Source organism: Perna viridis, chromosome 15, assembly GCF_037379345.1.
Source record: "Perna viridis isolate PV_CMFRI_1.1 ecotype Kerala chromosome 15, ASM3737934v1, whole genome shotgun sequence".
Taxonomy (NCBI): Eukaryota; Metazoa; Mollusca; class Bivalvia; order Mytilida; family Mytilidae; genus Perna; species Perna viridis.
This window is the reverse complement of record NC_142459.1, coordinates 4,672,671-4,691,237: the sequence shown is the minus strand read 5'-3', so window position 1 is coordinate 4,691,237 and position 18,567 is coordinate 4,672,671. Positions and strand designations below refer to the sequence as shown.

Genomic DNA, 18,567 nt, shown 5'->3' with positions numbered 1-18,567 from the left:
ACCCTAACAGTTCAATGCTCTTACTTTGATCTAAATCGAGCATATACTCTTGAAGTGGCTTCTTATCAGTTACTTTATCTAATTTATCAGTATAATTATTCTGGCTTGATGAGGTAATCAGACAATATACAGTATTGTAGGGATTGGATGCTTTTCTAGCATTAATAGGAGACTTTGTTTCGTCCCAAACCGCAGAACGAAGATTTTCTAAATATGTATGAACTATTATTCACTAATCTGTTATTTAGGAAAGGGTTATTTCTAGTTTATTATGTTTGTATCCTCTAGTCGCACTGTTTTTATGAAAGAAAGTAAAAGTAAAAGAGACAACATCTAGTTTGTAATAAAGTTCAAATTTTATTCGAATCAGTCGGAGTTGAACTTGGGGTCAAGTATAAACAATTTATTAAAATTATTAAGTAGCAGTCTTTGTAAGAATCATGCTAATTCTGTAAAACGCGATACACCTAAAAAAGCTACATATTTTTATTTTTGTTATTCAGTTGCTTTATGGGTCTGTATGATGAAATGTATAATATTTATTCCAACCTGCTCTTAGGAATAATCTACATGGAATATCTAATAGTTTCTATTAAATATCAATATAAATATTAAAGTACATTCTATACAACTTTTATCCCCCATAAACAAGGGTTATATGAAAAGCCACATGTCACTTTCTGTTTACTATGACATTTTAAACAAAATATCAAAAATAAAAATACGCGTGTTTCCAACCATGAATCACATTTTGCATAATTCTTATGTGGTGTGATACTTAATAACATGTGCATTGAATATTTATTGAATACTTTGATTCGTATATACCACTGTGACAAGTTGAAGGATGAATTAATATACCGAGGAAAATGCAAAGTCTCCAATAAATATACTAAAATATTTAGAATATTGAAATTCTTATAGTTTAAAACGGTTTTCTTTTCGTTCTTCGGTCAGGTGCATTTAAGTACAAGTCCACATAAAATTGACACTGTTAATGATGAAATGATTCATGGCTTAGAAAAATCTACCATACAAACGATGCTTTTTTCAGTCTTAATCCTATACATTCACAGAACAATAACCATTCCTGCATTCAGATCTGCACTTTTTAGAAAATCATATTTTTATCTCCCATTAAAATCAACCAAATGAAAGCAAATTAAGAACGGTAACTCTTGCAAAGTGTCAATTCCATGTATAATCTATGTAATTTTATCTCAAAATCACAACAAACAAATAAAAAAACTAAGACTGAATATTTCATAAGTAACTGTTAGTAAACAATAAATAAAACTTAATTCGGTTGGTTTTAAGAAAGACTGCTACTTAAATTGAATTAAAATGCTTTGTTCACTAAATGCATTTGGGTTTAGAAAAGCTATTTTTGTATTTTTTTCAAGAAAATAAAAGCTGGAATAAAATTTAGAATGCAATCGCAGAAAATCCGTCATTATTTCTGAAATACAAACGTACTCAAGTCTGCCACCTTCCCCTCCCCTTTTTATGAAAGATCATCAGAACTGCGATGGATTTAAACACCGGTCAACAAGCATAAGTTATAGAAGGCCTGCAGAATCGAGATCCTTTTTATTTTTGTGTGCACAAAACCATACAAACATGCATTGAATTATTAATAGGATTGCCTGATTGACCTAAACCTAACCTTACATGACTTTAACCCGGAGGCGATGAAGGTGCCGTCCCGATTGTAATTCAGTAACTTATTGTATTAATTACATCATGAATCGGTTTCGTTATGGTGATTGCTGTCATGTAGCTACATATTGTGACAAAATAAACAACGGACTTACATAACTATTACAATCTTAAATGGTGTTATCTACATGTATCATTTCTCTAATGACCCTGGTCATGTCAGCGAGATTAATTGAGAAACAAATCGCATTGTATTCTCTTTTATGTAACCTTTGGTTGGTCAGATTGATTCTAACAAAATAAATAAAGCGCTTTCTGATTACCTTTTTTTTTTGTTTGTTTTGTTTTGTTTTGTTTTTGTTTGTTTGTTTGTTTGTTTTTTTTTTGTTTTGTTTTTTTGTTTTTTGTTTTGTATTTTGTTTTGTTTTTTTTTGTATTTTGTTGTTTGGTTTTTTTTTGCTTTTTTTGTTGTTTTTTTCTTGTTGTTTTTTTCTTTTTTGTTTTGTGTGTTTGCTTTTTTTTAGCGCCGGTTTGGTGTAGAAACTGTGTTGTTAATTAACTTAAATAAAGCACTTATTCGTTTAAGTAATATTTTACAAGTAATTTATGATGGCGTTATGTACGTTGACCATTTAAAGATAATAGTTAATGACTAATCTCTGTACTTACATTCCAGCTTATACCTTTTTTTCCACTTCGCAATTTGTTCAACCGATGTGACAAGAATTAGCAAATTCTGTTATACTCCAAGGCACGCATTCTACATAAACTATGAAACCTTTTCGTTTAAACACGGACGGTCCGGGTGAACAGATAGACAGACAGACAGACGGACGATTATACGTCTACCAATATTGATAAATGTTAAAAAGGAGCCAGAAACAAAAAGGAAATGAAAAGTCAAAGAAATAAAATGTAAAAGTGTGAACGTCAACGCTCTTCCTTCACCAATAAGCTCGTATGTGACGTTGACAACATGACCTTCTAACTATTGATGAACTTTCTTCATTGATGTCAGACTTTCCTTTTGTGTGTGTTTGTTTCAGGGGTTTCCGATATTATCTAATATTATTTAAGTCTCTTATGTATCATGTAGAGAGGAAATAGTGACAATATTACACGGTAATACCCAAACTGCAACGGGTCACCTCGGACAAAAGGTCCCTCTTAATCTGTATGTTTATTGTTATGCATCAACCCACCCATTTGAGGCCTACTGCAGATTTTGGGGGTTTTCAAACAAAAATGACAACCCCGTTTAAAAGTCCGATCTATTTCACTAAATGATATTAAAATTTCAAGTATTTACAAAATAAAAACAAAACATATAATTGAAAGAAATTATATCGACTAGTTTTTAGAGAGTCAATGACCCCACGAGGGGCCCCTTACGAAAAAGATGACATTGAAGACAATAAATCACTACTTTATATAGAAAATGTATAAATATATGTAGCACATAAATGACTGGTCGCTCAAAGCCAGAATTTTACCACCGGAGCGAGGAGTAGGAGTTTAGACACAAACATGAACAAATTAATTATTCTTGGACTTCTAGTTGTTCTCTTAGAATGTGGTAAGTTGGCGCCAAATTTTATTTTGTATATATTTATGTTAAATTTTTAATATATTTTCAAATTATATTTTGAAACTTACGGTTATTTTTTTTTTTTTTTTTTTGTCGAATCATGAAAGTTCGGTATATTTGTATTTTCTTGTACATGTAGTGAACATTTGAGTAGTACTACAGCTAAAATCATGTACAATGTGATTCATGGTTGGAAAGCCTACATATTTTTTTATTTTTTATATTTTGTTTGAAATGCCATAATAAACTGAAATTAACATGTGGCTTTTTATACAAACCGTGGTCTCGCGAGATAAAAATTATATAGAATGCACTGAAAAATTCAAAATTGAGGGAAATAATTCGGTAAACAACACTAAAATACAATAAAAACTATTTGGTTTTTGTGGATTGTCTCTTGACAAGAGAAATTGGAATGAATGATTATACATTTCAACATATAGTCCTATAAAGCAATTTCATAACAAAAATAAGAATATATAACCTTTTTTTGGGGTGTATCGCATATTACAGAATTTGCATGATTCTTACAAAGACTGCTACTTAAGGGAAACACTTGACTAAAATTGTAATCATAGACTATTGATTTCTAGTAGAGATATGTACATGTATATCAGAAAAAAAATGTTTGGCTTTCATGGATTTGCAATGTTCTCTACGAACAGAATTTATCATCTCTTTTTCGTGCTCTGGTTGTTTATCATAGAGGACGAAGTCCTCATAACAGTATTTAATGAGAAATTTAAGCCATAGCTTGACAGCACTTAGAGTCTGACTTCAGTCTGACAGGAAGTCACGTCTTTATGAGCATCCATACACAGTTTTTTTTTCGCATCTTCTTCAATAAAAAGCGTTTTTTTTTTCATATGGTCTTCAATATTTTTTTTTTTATATTCTGATACTTTGTTTTCGTTTGTGACATTCCATAAGAGCAGGCCTTTTTTCAGCCGGAAATTCGAAGTATGAACACTACGTAATAGCGGTCTAGAAGATCAGGCTCAAGTCGACAAGAATGGAGAAATAGGGACAAAAAGATTTTTAAACATATTTTCATATTCAACTTCGTCCTCTAACATGCTTCATATGATTTTCTGAAATAAAATTAAAATGATTTATATCCTCACTTTCAGCATCTTCCAGTAAGTAGATTTTAATATTTGTCTTTTCTACACTTTCAAATGGATACCCACTGAAAGCATTACAAAAGCTATCACAGTTTCAAGGACTTAGAAAAACGCATTCGCACCGTGCGTAATGTTTTTTTTTTCTTTTTCTGTCTTTTTTCTTTTTTTTTTATTTTATTTTATTTATTTATTTTTTTTTGGGGTTTTTTTCTATTAAAACTTTTTAGAAATATTCTTTTACTGTAATTTGCATGTTGATAAAAGTTCTGTGATAAGAACAAGAAATGCTTTCGGTGGGTAAACATAAAAAATAACAAATTATCTTGGAACTTGTATACTGATTTTTTTTTTAAATTGAACAATACGACTTTCTACACTCCAATTAAACATACGTCATGAAAAGCAAGATGAAGACCGTAGATACGACATGCGCACAAGCATGTCTAAAACTTTGAAAATGTGTAAAGTAATATCGATAATTGTTTTGTTTGTTTGTTGGGGTTTAACGTCCGAGCAGCAATATTTCAGCTATATTCAGACAACCGATAATTGTACACGCAGTAAAGTACGTACATGTATGTGCATAACCTTTGCGTATCATATGCACGATTTTGGTTGTCATGGCTACGAAGTTCCAAGATAATGTGTTCTTGTTTCTCCCTTTTTCTCTGAATATTAATCTCCCTTTTCTTTATTATATAGTTGCCGGACACAAATGTAAGTATTGTGTGTCTGCACGTGTTTTTTTTTGTTTTTGTTTTTTTTTCTTTCTTTCTGTTGTTACTGTTTTGTTTCTCTATTGTTATTTGGTTTGTGTATTGTGTCTTACAATTTGTTTTTAGGTAATGATTATGTGCTAGTAATTTGCTGTCAATGTAGTAGTAGAGCACTTTGTTGCCTTCGTAATGAAAGTTTAAAAATATCTGTAAAATAAATCTAGGATCTAGGGGGAGGGTGCAGGGGTTGGACACCCACCTCCCCCTTTTATTGAAAAAATTGTTATTTTCATGTGTAAAACTGACAAAAAATGGCAAAAAATGTTTGAACACCCTATTTGTCAGAGGAACCCCGGCTGACACCCCTCCTTTTTCAAAGTGTCTGGATTTGACCCTGCTACAGGTTACATAATTTAAAATAAAAAGAGTAAATATGGGGCAAAATTTGTGAAATCGCCGTGAATAACAAAACAAAATCTTTGAGCAATAGATACAAAATTATCTATAGGTTTCTTTATATTAAACATGATTTTTCATTTTAATGATTGATTTTTTGCAATTTTCTATCTAAAGTCTAATTAGTAACGAGTTTCTCATCATTTTGAAAGATAATATTGCTTTTTAAGCTTTTATTAATATTTATAAGATTTTTTATCATAATTACTAAAATCAATTATCCATAGTGCTTCCGTTCTAATCAATCACACTGTCATGTATCGGAAAATAAAAAAGTCACCAAGAATAAAAACCTATTGATAAATGTAAAACTGAATTTCTTGTAGATATGATAGCTTACATTATAAAAACTGTAATGTTCCATAGCGGTCTGAGCAAAAACAATAAAATCTGACAAATTCGTGAACCATAACGCGCCGAAATATTCACACATAATTACATCGGTCTGTCAATCACTTGTCAGAAAAACAGTGACGGACTGTAGTATTATGTCCACTGTTACACTGCTCCCCCGGGCAAATGGGATTTTATGTGAACAAATGCTTTAAAACAGACATCAGTAGTTGTAGATGGTAATAATTGACATATGTGTACATCTCCTGTTGTCCACTGTCTTGTCTGTCCATTTTATTGTTTTATAATTTTGTAAACATTTCAAAACAACATGAAAATTCTGTAGTACGAAAATACCTGAGAGATTATTTATTTAATTATTTAATTAGCATTTACTTTTATCAAATTAAATTTTCAACGTAATGATAGAGTTGCAGCTATTTAAGAAAAATTCTTATTTATTAATTGAACGTTTATTTGAAATAACGTGAATACACATTTTTCATTTATTAAACAGATCCATACAGACGAAGAAAAGTTTATTCCAAACTTTTCAATAAGTATAAAACAGGGTCGACCTCTTACTCTAGTAAACGCCGTAAGTCGTAGAAGTCGTCCAAGACTTGTCATATGTTTGTATCTGAAATAATGGTAAATCCGAGTTGGAAAGACTGGGGGTGTGAACTGATCACTGATAAACGATTTTCTTAGTTATATGGTATGATTTTTCTTTAATTACAGGCTAAGGTGTAGATCATAGTTTATTATTATTTTTTTTTCAAAAAGGGGGAGGGTGCGATTGCACCCGCCGCACCCCATGCCTAAGGTCTTGAAAGTCCAATGATTCTGATCACCATTCCATGGAAGATTGTCGGCTTAGCCTAGGTTTTGACCTGAAATCAATTGGCAATAACAACGGACTTTTTATTTTTGTGTTCTAGTTTTGGGCGCAAATTAATTTGGGAAGGGAACCATTATATTGGGTTATCATAATTTTAGATACAAAGACGGTGATGTAGTAGTGGGCACTTCCGTGTCATCTATGTTCGGTTGAGGTAACGGCTTACAATGTATGTCTGTTTTTGTAGTAGTTTGCTTTTTAATTGTAGTAGTATACATATTTACTCAACAGCGCAAACTAAGCGTAGGCTTTTGTGATTAAATGATAGAATAAAAATAACATCTGTAAGTCTGGTGACACACGATATAATTTTCATACTTTGCTTAATGTATGAGATTTTTTTTCCTGTTTCAACACATTTTTTTTAAATATTTATATTTCCACCCTCCGTAAAAAGACCATGCACAAGTAAATATGAAAATTACTTGTGACATTTTTTTCTTTTTTTTAATCTTTCCTTTCCTTTTCTTTTTTTTTTCATTTTGTTTGTTAGTTTTTTTGGGGTTTTTTTTGTCAAGTCACTCTGTGAATAGCGAGAGAAAACCTAGATACATTGTCCACCATTTAGAGGACAACAAATTACTGAAAGGCTTTATAATAATATTGTCCATTTACTGTCCAAAATAACAAGCAAATGTTTGTTTGTCTTGTTTCCATTTTTGATTGAACTTTTAGCTTAATTCCGTGCAAACGACCAGTGACCTACATCTACATGACATTTTTATTTATCAGTTGATTGATTTATAAATCCCATTCAGACAGGTGTACTATTTCTAAAACGACTTAGTCTTCTTTCGTGTAAATTTCTACTTTCATATGACCGTTATGACAATATACTACCAGAACACACCGTGTAACTTGTTTCTAATTTTGATTCGGTTCTTAGATTAAACACAAACCAAGACCCGATTACCACTGACTTACTGCATATCATTCCGCGTGATACGGTTCCTAGATTATACACAAACCAGGCTAACATCTAATGTATTATTCTAATAGTGCTCACACTCGATATGATACACATTTGATCAGCTTTAACTACTGTTTTTAAGCACTCAAAAACAGCGCTCCAAATGCTTACATTCTTTTAGCTGTAGATTGTGCTTAAATAATGTGGCTAAATAGTATTTAACATAGCTACGGTAGAAAAAACTAATTTTAAAACATTTTTGTCAAAACATTTACCGAACATTTCCACAGATTTTCAATACTGTATTTCGGTATCTTAACTTCACATGATTTACTTGTTTCAAAAATTATATAGCGTACAATTAGGCCAATAGATATTGATTACTATGATAAGGTATATTTTAATACATGCACCATTTAATATCAAGAAGAAATGTCTTACAGTTCTTACTCCTTTTGTTCTTTAGCGGGAATGTGCGCAGAACTATTTCACTACTTTAATTTATGAGAAGTAAAATAAAAAGAAGTAGTAATGCTTTACGTACAAAATACTAAATGCTTTAAGGAGCAGAAACTTCTAGATTCACCTTATTGTATCTTCATAAATTTATATTTTACAGTTCCAATGAGACACTATGGTGGAGTGAAACACATCGTTAAACACGTACCTATCTATAAGAAAGTCTACATTCCTAAATACGTCCCAGGTAATTATTTTCTATCTTATTTCTAAATACGTCCCAGGTGATTACTGGCTGCTTTATTTCTAAATGCGTCACAGGTAAATGCGTAACAGGTAAGCATTACCGATCTTATTCGTAAATGCGTTCCAGTTATTTATTGCCGATCTTAATCATAATAAAGTTTCAGAAAATTATTCTCGAATGTATTAATAACACGGATCTTGACACAGTCGATTCTATGTATTAGTATACTATAGGCGTATACAGTTTATTAGGTCCAGTATACCTTACGGTTTGTTATTCAGGTTCTGAAATAGAATTTAATGAATAATCTGTTTAAATGTACATTTTGAAAGCAATTGCCTTATTATCCTCATTTTGAATGGATGAAGTCACGAAAAAGTGTTTCAAACAAATAAAAAGAGAATAAAGAACATTTTTAATTTTTATTTTTTTAAACATTAAAACAAATTTCCGTTTAGAATTACAAAATGTCTATAAATTGAAATCAAAGCCTTTCAAGCTTTCCTTTGAAACAGAATGAAATCAGTCCAAGTAACTTTGATGCTTACATGAGATTGACGTAAAATGGTGAATACAAACGTTCCAATGATTTGTAAGAGATGTGTCCCTTACCCAAGGTCTACCTCTTTAAGACACATCGTAACTTGGTAGACATAAAACATGACACACCATTAAATGTGTATTCAGATTTTCTTGTTTTGTTTTAGTTCCAATTGTGAAGAAGGTGAAAGTACCAGTAAAGGTTGTAGAAAGAGGTGAGTGGAGACAACTACAATTGTTTTGGAGAAAAATCATTTTTACTTCAAAATAAACCTTAATATGTTGTAAACAAAAGATGGCCTTGTTTATTTTACAAAACAATATGACATGTGAACAGAATTGATAACAAATCCAGACATGTGTAAGGATGGGAAACAAATACAGAAAAACATTATTTTCATAGAAAAATATATTGTAACCATAATACGCCCTTGTAAGAAGCGTCTGTATTAAAACCATGTCTTTGTAATGAACGTCTTTGTTGAAACCATGTCATTGTAAGGAGCGTCTGTGTTGAAACCATGTCTTTGTAAAGAGCGTCTGTGTTGAAATCATGTCATTGTAAGGAGCGTCTGTGTTGAAACCATATCTTTGTAAGGAGCGTCTGTGTTGAAACCATGTCATTGTAAGGAGCGTCTGTGTTGAAACCATGTCTTTGTAAGGAGCGTCTGTGTTGAAACCATGTCATTGTAAGGAGCGTCTGTGTTGAAACCATGCCTTTGTAAGAAGCGTCTGTGTTAAAACCATAATAAGTCTTTATAATGACAGTTTATGTTGTAATAAGTCTTTGTTAGGAGAGTCTACTTTCTTACCATGTAGGAGTGTATCTTTTTACCATATGATTTTTGTAAGGAGCCGCTATGTTGTAATTTTAATAGGACTTTGTAAAGGGCGTCTATGTTGTAACAATAATAGATCTTTGTAAAGAGCGTCTATGTTGTAACAATAATAGGACTTTGTAAAGAGCGTCTATGTTGTAACAATAATAGAGTCTATTTTTAACTATGACATGTCTTTGTAAGGGGCGTCTGTGATGAAATCATGATGATTATTTGTACAGAGAACCTATGTTTTAAATGAGTTATTTTTATTTTCTTCAGTACCAGTTTATAAAACTCAGATCAAAAAGATTTACGTACCAAAGGCAGTAAAAGTTCCAGTACCGTATGAAAAAATCGTCCATGTTGAAGTACCAAAAGAAAAGATCGTTGAGGTGCCAGTTCCAGTCGATGTACCAGTCCCCGTTCAGGTTCAACCTGTTGGTAAGTTGTCATCTTCTAGCAACAAAATATCTGAGCAAAAGGCTACCAGTATCAATATCAAACATTATAATTTTTTTAAGTGACGGGTTCATTTCTTTGGTTTAGATATTCTAGAAAGAGTATTCAAGGGAACCAAGATTCTAGGGGAAATCAAAAGAATGCAATTCAGGGACAAAGACCGGACATGGAAAACCGACACACACAAAAAAGAACATAAAATAACCAAAATAATACATACAAAAGTTAATAAGCAACTCGAACTAGAACTAATACATTCACATATTTCGTTGGGCATCAGATCAAAATTAAAACTGAAATGTTGAAAGATAGAATGCATATTTATATCGTTATATGTTATTTTTATAATCAAATATCGGTACAATACATTTAGGCTTCAATATCGATATATTACAATTTTACATTTAAATTTATATCCATCAATTAGATTCTTAATGTCTAAATATCGCTGTATTATATTCAGACTTCATTAGCAATATTTATGATTTAACATTTACATTCATATCCAATAATAAGATTTTTAATGTTAAATATCGCAGACTTAAATGTCAAGTTATTTTACATTATTTGTAATATTTAACTGAATTTGTCCGTTTTTTTATTTGTAGTTCAACCAAAACAGGACGTCATTGTTGCTGGTGGTGGTAAGTAGAATGTACCTGTTATGACTTTTGAAATAAAGAATTAAGTAGCACTCCAGGTAAGAATCATGCAAAATGTAATTATGGTTAGAAAGGTCACATATTTTTGTTTTTGATATATTGTTTAAAATGTTATTGTAATCAGAAATTAAAATGTTGCGTTTCATATAAACTGTGCTCTTAGGAGATAAAAATGATCAGGAATGTACTGTAGAATTCAAAATTAAGGGAGATAACTCTGTAAACGACACTAAAACACAATAGAAACTATTGGATTTTCAATGTGGATTGTCTCCTAAGAACATACAGAATGGAATGAATGATAATACATTCTTCATATAGACCCACAAATTAACTTAATAACAGAAGTAAAAATGGGTAGCCACTTTATAGGTGTATCACATGTTTCAGAATTTGCATGATTCTTCAAGGACTGCTACTTAAATATCAATGTTAACTAAACGAAAGTTAAGTTTTTTTATATTATTGCTTTTCTTCATTTTAGACAATGTATTAACACATATACATTTAGAATATTGTTTACAGAAAACTATCGTGCATTTTTTATGATGCACTAAAATTATATTCTGCGCCTGAACGGCAAATTAATGTAAACTTACTAGCTATTAGCGCCGAATTAAACTATAAAATAGATAAGGTTTTACTGGACACCCCTAGCACACCTCTTAGTTGATTAGTTACCTGTATTGTCTAATTGCTTGTAGCTTTCATATTTTAACCATTCGCAATAAAAGTAGTTTTATAGATTTTCATCTGCATATTTGTCTGCAATTAGCAATTTTAAAACATTTTCCAGATAACATCCAGATTGGCGGCGCAAACGGTAAGAATGTTTAACGACTTAGAAGTCGTATGTGCTCATTTCACACATTTGATAAAGTCATAAGGAGCAAACGTCGTTCATTTTAAATTGGTTCAAGTATCTGATTGATTAATTTATAATATCAACAAACTTCGTGAAAGCATCTTGTTTAGACGATTGTTTTAATTTCATTGAAATGATTAAAGAATCCTTCATGAGAATATATGAAAAATGCAGCTTTGCTTGTAAATCTAGTTTGTGTTTTTTTATCATAACTATTAACGACAGTGCTGAGTGAAGCCTTTATCAATTGCCCATGCGCATTGGTGCTGTATAAAGATGTTGAAATAAACAAAACATATTGCGCCTTGTAGATTTTGTATTCGATCAAGGTTTTGGTGGACCTGATTTGCACATCAGCGCAGGAGTTGGTAAGCAATTTATTAGCATAAGCGCATTCTAACTAATAGTAAAACTTTTCTCCTATTTGAAACATTTAACATGAAACTTTTTCAAATATTCTCTGTAGTCAGACAATCAATTAACTTGTAAATAAGCTTGGTGTACCACAACAGTGTTTTCGATGTCGTCAATACAGTCAGTTCGAAACCCCTTAAACAATAGAGCTCCATTCATTGTACTTAACATATAACCCCCTTGATATAACTAATTGAAGCTGAATTTTTCATCCATGTTCGTTATTTTGGGTTTTAGTAATCCTTGTATGTAATTTGTGTTTTCATTAACTTCATATGTATTCAGTTCAGTTCTAATGCTTCCAAAAGAATGTTGCTTCTTGAAACACATGTACAGCATACCAAAATTTTGCAATATTAACATGACTGGAATTTTTGAAGAGAAAAAGAACACAGTCTGAGATTCATAGCAATCATTTACCCAAATCTCCTGAAAAGTTTGCCAATTAAATATCTCGGAGAACATAACGTCTGTGTGGTACGCCAAAGCTTTTGTACGCATGGCCTGTTTATAGCTTCGTATATATCATAAAACTAACCAATAAAATCATCAGTATTATAAATTAATGACACATTACAAATTTACCATTTTAGTGAAATTATCATATTGTGTGTACAAACTTATATTGCTGTATCTAACATTTGACTTATTAACACATGGTGGCTTGTATGTTTGGTGAACACATGGTGACTTGTATGTTTGGTGAACACATGGTGACTTGGATGTTTGGTGAACGCATGCATCAGAAATGTCATTAACAGTAGCAACTACAGAAGGCAGTAACTGAGCACTATAGAAACCTACTCCAGTAAATGAATATGCGATGCCTATATACCGGCGACTAGCACAGCCCAGCTCATCATACCGCGCATTGTTTGTGCTTTGTGCAATGCATTGCTATTCAGTTGCGGTAGATTAATGAGTCCATATAGGAAAAATTTAAATATATAAATTTTACATTGTTATTTTTTCCTTTCTTATTGAGGCATGGGAATAGGACAAGGTGCCAGTATTTTAGACTTGGCCGGTTTGGGGAAAGGAGGAGGACAAATAATTGACGCAGGTGGAGCTCAAGTTCTTGATATTGGCGGATTAGGTCCTGAACAATTAGAAAAAATCTTGTCTAGCCAAGCAGTACAGGCTTTCTTTAATGAAGCCGGACCTGGAGGAGCTGGTGGGGGTGGAATGGGACTTGAAGGGGGTGCAGGAGGAGCACAAATCGACCAAGGAATTGGCATTGGAGGAGCAGGAAATGGACAAGGAGGGGGCCCTGGTGGTATGGTAGATCTTGGTCAAGGAGCTGGGGTCGATTTTCTTGGTGGAGCTGGACAAGAAATCTTTTTAGATCCGGTTTCGGGAGGTGCTCCTATTGATTTTGGTCCAGCAGGTGGTCAGTTCATTGATGCTGGTATGGGTGGAATGGGCATTAATGGGCAAAATGGTGGCGGCGGCGGCGGCAATGGAGGTGGTAATGGAGGAAGTGGAAAAGGAGACATCAATATCGGAATTGGTCTCGGAACAGGAGGTGGAATGGGTCAGGGCGTCGCAGGAGGTGGAAAAGCTGTTGGGATTGGTATGGGAGGAGACGGAGGAGGAGGTGGGCAAGGCGGACATAATGCAGGACCTGGAGGACCTAATTTCGGAATGGGTGGTGGTCATAACGCAGGACCCGGTGGTCAAGATTTTGGCATGGGTGGAGGAGCAGATATGGGTTTCGGAGGGGGACACGGTGGATCTGGTCTTGTTCAAGACCTTGGGATGGGATTTGGTAACCAGGATGTCGCTCTTGGAGTTGGAATTGGTCCTGGAAGTGTAGGAACAGGTGTTTCAGGACCAGACGGAGGAGCAGGATTTGGAATGACTCACGATTCTGTCGGACTCGGTGGGGGTACTCACGGAGGTGGAGGTGCCGCCATGGGAGCTGGAGACGCTCAGTTTGGAGTTGGATTTTCTGGTGGTGATGGTATGGGGCTAGGAATGAGCAAAGGAGGAGGTAACAAATAATGTTAGAGTGACATATCTACTAACATGACTTACCTCCCTTATCATTACATTTCTAGTAACTATATATCATATCATATTTATTAACAAACATTGAATTTTTACAGATACCGCCCAACCCCAATCTATTGTGTTGAGTAAGTAGTGTTTTGGAAAGGGAATGTTTATTTTAAACTCTGATCGCTCATTTCACGTGCCTGGATAAATAGTTAATCTCAATAATGACAAAGAAAATAAGTTAATATATTGTGTTTCATTTTGATACAAATTAAAAGTGGGTCATGACTGTTGTTGTAATTTTCTTTGTGAATCACCACTCCAATTTGAATAAAAAGTTAGGAAAAAAATGTGATTTTGTTTACTGTATTGTATAAGGATTTTTTTAATCTAACGTATCACAATTTAATCAACAACCTTCGATAGAAAATTCGTTTGCACAGGCAAAAATATTTCACATGATTTTCACACGATTTTCACCTGAATTGAACAAATAAACTAAGTGACAGATTTCACGTGAAATTCGGGTGAATGGAGCCTTCACGTGAAATTCACACGAAGTTTTCACATGAAATTCGTAGTAATGAATTTCATGTAAAGCTCGATTAACATGAATTTCACGTGAAAAATATTTGCCTGTGTATAATGATATTCTTTATCTAAAATATTAAAAGTTAGAGTATACATAAAGAAATTAGAGCGAAAGAGTTTTTGTTCTGTTTTGTTTTTTTTTTTCTTTGGAGATGGATTTTGTGGTGTTAGTTTCTTACTTTTGTTTTAAATTAATCGTTTCTTATTTTTAAATAAGTTTTAATAAATAAATTTAGATATGATATACAAATGCAAATACTACAAAGTTAATAAAAATAATATAATTAGAAGGTAGACGTAGTGTAGGGGACATAACTCTTAAAATCGGTGATGTTTTTATCATATTCAATTTCACCAAAGTCTGTCAAGCTGAAATAGAATGAAATAAATCAAAGTTACTTTTATGCTTAAGTGAAATCGATGTAAAATGCTGAATACAAACGTTCAAATGATTTGTAAGAATTGTGTCCTATACCTTAGGTCTACCTCATTAAGCGCAATGTAATTCCAATTAGAAAATATCAGAAATTTACAGGTTAAAGCAATCTTGAAAAACTTAATGTTTAAAAATGTGTTTGTGTTTAGTGTTTCGTTCTTTGTTTTCTCACTTTTTTGTATGTTGTTATTTGTTATGTCATGTATTAATGTCTTGTCTTTGTCTTTTTCCATTTGAATAGCCGATGTTGACAACGGTGAGTTTCATAAAAACATATTTAAAAAACGTTATTTTTAAAATAAAACATTAAAAAGAAAAAATCAGTAAAATTGAAATTAAGTAAAAATTAATCAAAATTGGACCACGAGATAAGTAGAAGGCTATCAAGAGAAAAGTTCTAAAGAAATATCTCTATTACAAGTTTAGTCTTAACGTAACAAAATTTATCAAAATTAAGAATAGTTATTCAGGTCACACGTGCTGCTCTTTTATCAACATTTCTCTAATTCCTCTAAGTCGAAATACATAAATTGCACATGAAATTAAAAATTGAATAAATGCAGTATGTGTGTATTAAGCGGTAAAAAAATAAATCCTCATCCGTGTAGTTACTACCATCATATTTAATACAATACATTGGAAATATTGCAGTAAATCTTGGCGGCGTAGGCGGCGCTAACGGAGTTGGACCTGATGTGTTTATAAGTAAGTAGTACTACTACCTCAACTGACCAGGATTGCTGTATTTTTACATTGTAGACACTAGACAATAATATTAATGGCGTGTAGTAATCATTGAGTTAAATGTGATTTGGCTTTTAATTGAGGTAGTGTTTACCCAGGCAGGAAAAACTTCTTCCTTTAGAAAAACAAGTGAATACCTTATATGTTTATCACCGAATTAACTAAATATATTTTTTAATCAAATGTGAAATAACTCTGACAATAACAAATTACTATTCGCAAGTAACTAGGTTACACCTTTAAAGACCAAATAACTTGAAGGGATTTTTTAATGATGAAATGAACATCTACTATTAAAATCTACTGAAATTAAATGAAATACAAAGCTTTGATAATATTTGATGGAGTCAAAATAGTAGCTATTATTGAAATCCTAATGTGGAATATAGAAACATGTATTTAACGGCTTATTTGTTTGTTTTCAGATGGCGCTGACAATGGTAATGTATTATGAAGTCACAGAACGCGCTTTACTCTTATTCTATGTCTGCGTTCATTTCTGTTTTGTGATATTAAGGTGGTCTTCTGTAAAAGATTTTCGACAAAGAAATGCTAGTATTGCAGAATAAATTTGATAACGTTGAAAGGGGAATGGTGAAAACATCAAAACAGTTTAAGAATCGAATGAAATATTTAAAAATAATATTTACAATTGTCGTTTGCAAGACACGAGATGATCAATACTCAACGACACTTTTAGTAAGCCACCTTATTATTACTCAAGAAACTATTGGTGACTGGTAGCTATCATATTAATAGACTCATCTTTTAACATGTCCATTCTTTGTGTTTATAGTATCTGTCTTTAACGTTTTCTAGTTCCCTTCAACTATTTTATTGAATAATTTTGTTTGTCATTAACTACAGGTACAATAAGAAGTATCCCTGTTTACTCAAATTAAAGGATTCAGCTAATTCTTTCTTTCATGGAACCTAGAATCTTGGCGCCCTTGATTACTATGTCATCTTTCAATTATTACATTTTTGGCACCTTGTATAGAAATCCCATGTACCTCTTAATCAAATGGTACTTCGTAAGCCTTACAACATTATCATTTGAAGCTTTTGTATATTTTAGTGGAAACAGGAGGTAACTTTGGAGGAAACTTCGGAGGACATGTCGGTACGTTGTTTAGTAATTGTATATAGGCTTAAGGAGGTAGACCTAGGGTAAGGGACATAACTCTTAAAATCGGGGATATTTTGTATCATATCCAATTTCACCAAAGCCTACCAAGTTTTCATTTATAACAGAATGAAATCAGTCGAAGTTACTTTGATGCTTACATGAGATTGGTGTGAAATGCTGAATACAAACGTTCCAATTACTTGCAAGAGTTGTGTCCCTTACTCTAGGTCTACCTCCTTAAATGGCATACACAGTTTAGAAATAAACCATCCATTGAAATGTATTTTGGACAAATTCAATGAAAAGTAGTAATCTGAATCTTTGAATGATTCTTTTTTTTTATTCTACCAAGTACAAAAATGATGCAGAAGTAAATATATGTTGTAGTAACAACTATTTGTCATTTATTTTCTTCAATGGTTATGCTTGTGATATTTCAAGTTCAAGAACAAAATTTAGACGCAGATGAGCTGTCTTAACAATTAATTATGATACCTTTTTGGAAGTGAAGGAGGAGTAAAATATCGAAAACAAATTGATATTAAAGGCAGGACGGAAATATCCAAATAGTCGAGAATAAGCTGGTCATACTAGCTATGGCATACATTTGCAATAAGCTTTCATACTAGTTTTGGCATACTTGTTAACATTCCTTATACATACAGATGCTGGACTAGGAGGACAAAACCCAGTTGCCATTATTGGTATTGACAAGCAAGGAGGTCAGGCTGGCGGACACGGAGTTGTAGACCACGGAGTCTGGGATCAAGGACTTGGAGGTGGACACATTGACCAAGGACTTGGTGGTGGTGCCGGTGGTCATATTGACCAGGGACTCGGTGGTGGTGCCGGAGGTCATATTGACCATGGACTCGGTGGTGGTGCTGGAGGTCATATTGACCATGGACTCGGTGGTGGTGCTGGTGGACACTGGGACCAGGGAATTGATGCCGGATTCGGTATTGGTGCTATTGATGCTGGATTCCAGGGAGGACATGGTGGTCAGGGCGGTCACCTCGGAGGACAAGGTGGTCACCTTGGCAAATCTGGCAAGAAAGGTACTTCGGCATGTTATCTTGTAATTAAGTATGTAAAAGAATTGAAAAAAGTTCACGTCGTTAAAGAACAATAACTCCAGTGACACTGTCCATAGTATAAAAATATCATCATTTAAAACTATTTTAATTTAATTTGTCTTAAGAGTTGTTGATCATTTGTTATATATCAAAATCAATGTTTTCATTTTTTTTAGATGCATTATCAATAGTTCATTTTAAATCCTACACATTTGACATGCCTTATTTTTATTTTTTAGGTCTACATTAACTCAGCAAAGAATCCATCCATTTTCCACAGCCTCATTTCATCATCTTTATTTATGTCATTTTTGTGTAAATTTTGTCAATAAAATGGAAAATAAAATTTATTTTTGTAATTTGGTCTGTAATTCTCATATTTTTGACAGAGCAAGAAGAAAACAGATCTTGATTTATCAGCTTAAATAACTTTGTATCT

General features: G+C 32.7%; 1 protein-coding gene and 1 long non-coding RNA gene across 2 annotated transcripts; one reads left to right on the top strand and one right to left on the bottom strand.

Annotated features, from left to right (window-relative positions):
• Positions 1-1,384: 1,384 nt before the first annotated feature.
• LOC148596650 (uncharacterized) lies at positions 1,385-8,487 on the bottom strand. Its single transcript, XR_015919015.1, has 2 exons — positions 8,355-8,487; positions 1,385-4,338 (listed from the first exon to the last, which is right to left on the bottom strand). It is a non-coding gene; the product is annotated as an uncharacterized LOC148596650 (long non-coding RNA).
• Positions 8,488-8,508: 21 nt separating this feature from the next.
• On the top strand, positions 8,509-18,527 carry LOC148596649 (uncharacterized). The gene is made up of 13 exons (XM_088564297.1): positions 8,509-8,518; positions 9,101-9,148; positions 10,034-10,195; positions 10,822-10,857; positions 11,672-11,698; positions 12,052-12,108; positions 13,140-14,147; positions 15,421-15,435; positions 15,831-15,884; positions 16,349-16,363; positions 17,002-17,046; positions 17,718-18,110; positions 18,368-18,527. Exons 1-13 carry the CDS (start codon positions 8,509-8,511, stop codon positions 18,376-18,378), a joined length of 1,881 nt encoding a protein of 626 aa, XP_088420423.1. The 3' UTR covers positions 18,379-18,527.
• The last annotated feature ends 40 nt before the right edge of the window (positions 18,528-18,567 follow it).

Coding starts and splice junctions, on each gene's coding strand:
- LOC148596649 (XM_088564297.1), top strand. Junction 9,149..10,033: donor AGTAAAGGTTGTAGAAAGAG/GTGAGTGGAGAC, acceptor TATTTTCTTCAG/TACCAGTTTATAAAACTCAG. Junction 17,047..17,717: donor AAACTTCGGAGGACATGTCG/GTACGTTGTTTA, acceptor TTATACATACAG/ATGCTGGACTAGGAGGACAA.